General features: G+C 38.5%; 1 protein-coding gene across 1 annotated transcript; it reads right to left on the minus strand.

The window, feature by feature from the left end:
* Nucleotides 1-113: 113 nt before the first annotated feature.
* LOC124893410 (probable LRR receptor-like serine/threonine-protein kinase At3g47570) lies at nt 114-1,208 on the minus strand (the record flags this gene model as incomplete). The annotated part of the gene is made up of 3 exons (XM_047404415.1): nt 703-1,208; nt 288-597; nt 114-243 (listed from the first exon to the last, which is right to left on the minus strand). Coding segments are annotated over exons 1-3 (946 nt in total), but the record flags the coding sequence as incomplete, so codon positions are not given.
* Nucleotides 1,209-1,845: the final 637 nt, after the last annotated feature.

The raw sequence follows: 1,845 nt of genomic DNA on the forward strand, positions 1-1,845 counted from the left end.
GTAGTCCTTCTAGTCCATACTCTACAGTCAAACAGTCCATTTAAAGACGCAACATACTTTCTAGGGGGGGTGGGGTGGATGAAAGGAATAATCAGCAAAACTAAGAGGCGTACCTGGCGCAATATGCCCCAATGTTGCTAAGGTTTTAGTGTACAAATCACCCTGATCTTCATCAAGCAGTTTTGAAATGCCAAAGTCGCTGAGGTGGGCAACCATATCCTCATCCAGCAAGACATTACTCGGCTTCATATCACAGTGAATCACAGGCAACGAACATATGCACATGCCACATCTATCATTATGCTTAGTCTCTGCCTGATGTCGACGAAGTAGTTGTGTGAATACAAATACTTATCAAGACTTCCATTAGGCATATACTCTAGAACTAAAGCCTTGAAATCAAGATTGGAACGACTAGTAATGGCTTTTACGAGATTCCTATGGCGAAGGATACGCAGAACTTCACATTCCGTATCAAAGCTCTTGAATGCCGCATCTAGTTGAAGATTGAACACTTTAACAGAAATGGAAATTCCACTTCTGAGAACGCCTTTGTAGATAGAGCCAAAACTTCCAGAACCAATCAGATTACTCTCGCTAAGCGCATAAGTTGCTTGGAGCTATTCATAGTATGAAATTCTATCTCTTGTTATGACAGACAATGAATCAGCTTGTTGCGGAGCTCTTTTACCTCTTCCATACCTTATCCATACAAACACAAATATGATAGGAACAAATAAAATTGTAAGTCCTAGAAAAAGATATAGAACTAGCAATTTTTTCCTATTCGATTTGTGCTTTGATGAAGTTAGGCAAGGCGGGACACTAAATCTTGAAGAACCACACAATGCTTCATTGTAGATGAAAAAGTTACTTGAGAAGTTCTCGAAAGGACCCCCAGAGGGTATTTCACCATACAATTTGTTGACAGAAAAATTGAAATACTTCAGGTTTTGAAGTTTTTCCAAAGAAATAGGAATGATTCCAGATATGTTATTATGAGAAAGGTCTAGGACTTCCAAACCTACCATGTTGCTCAATGAGTCAGGTATAGATCCTTGCAACTTGTTGTATCTCAAAGAAAGGTGCAACAGAGTTCTCAATCCTCCAATTTCTCTTGGAATGCCATTTGAGAATTGATTCATTGACAGATCTATCAGTGTCGCAGCCTTTAGATTTCCAATTTCTGGAGGTAAAGAACCTACCATGTTGTTTGACGATAAGTCAAGAACCACTAGATCCTAAAGGTTCCCTATGCTTGGTGGTATATTTGAACTCAATTTATTGGAACCCAGATGTATCTCCCTAAGTGAAGTAATATTCCCAAAACAATTAGGAAGAGACCCTGAAAGCTGATTTTTACCCAAGTAAATTTAACCCAAATGCTGCAATTTGCATATATGATCACCAATAAATCCTGTAAGTTTGTTGTTACTCAAGTTGAAGCACTGAATGTTTCTCAAGTTGCCAATTGTCGTGGGAATCTATCCATCAAAGCTGTTCTCAGAAAGATCAAGGTCTAATAAGCTGCTTAAGTTTCCAAAATCATTTGGAATTCTCCCTTTGATCTTGCAACTGTTGGCGTAAAATTTTATAAGAGATGTGGAAAAGTTCCCTACAGATACTGGAAGCATGCTGTTTAGAGGGTTGAAAGATAGAGATAGAGTTGTTAAACTTTTGCAATTGGGTAAGGAAGTAAGGAAGCTTAACGAAGAGTCGCTGGTTAAATTGTTTTCTCTCATGTTTAGGAACCGTAGATGAGTCAAATATCCAAGAGAGCTAGGAATCAAGCCAGTGACCTTGTTGTATGAAAGATCTAGAATAGTAAGTTCTGAACAGTTGGAG

The sequence above is a fragment of the Capsicum annuum genome, unplaced genomic scaffold (assembly GCF_002878395.1).
Source record: "Capsicum annuum cultivar UCD-10X-F1 unplaced genomic scaffold, UCD10Xv1.1 ctg58974, whole genome shotgun sequence".
Taxonomy (NCBI): domain Eukaryota; kingdom Viridiplantae; phylum Streptophyta; class Magnoliopsida; order Solanales; family Solanaceae; genus Capsicum; species Capsicum annuum.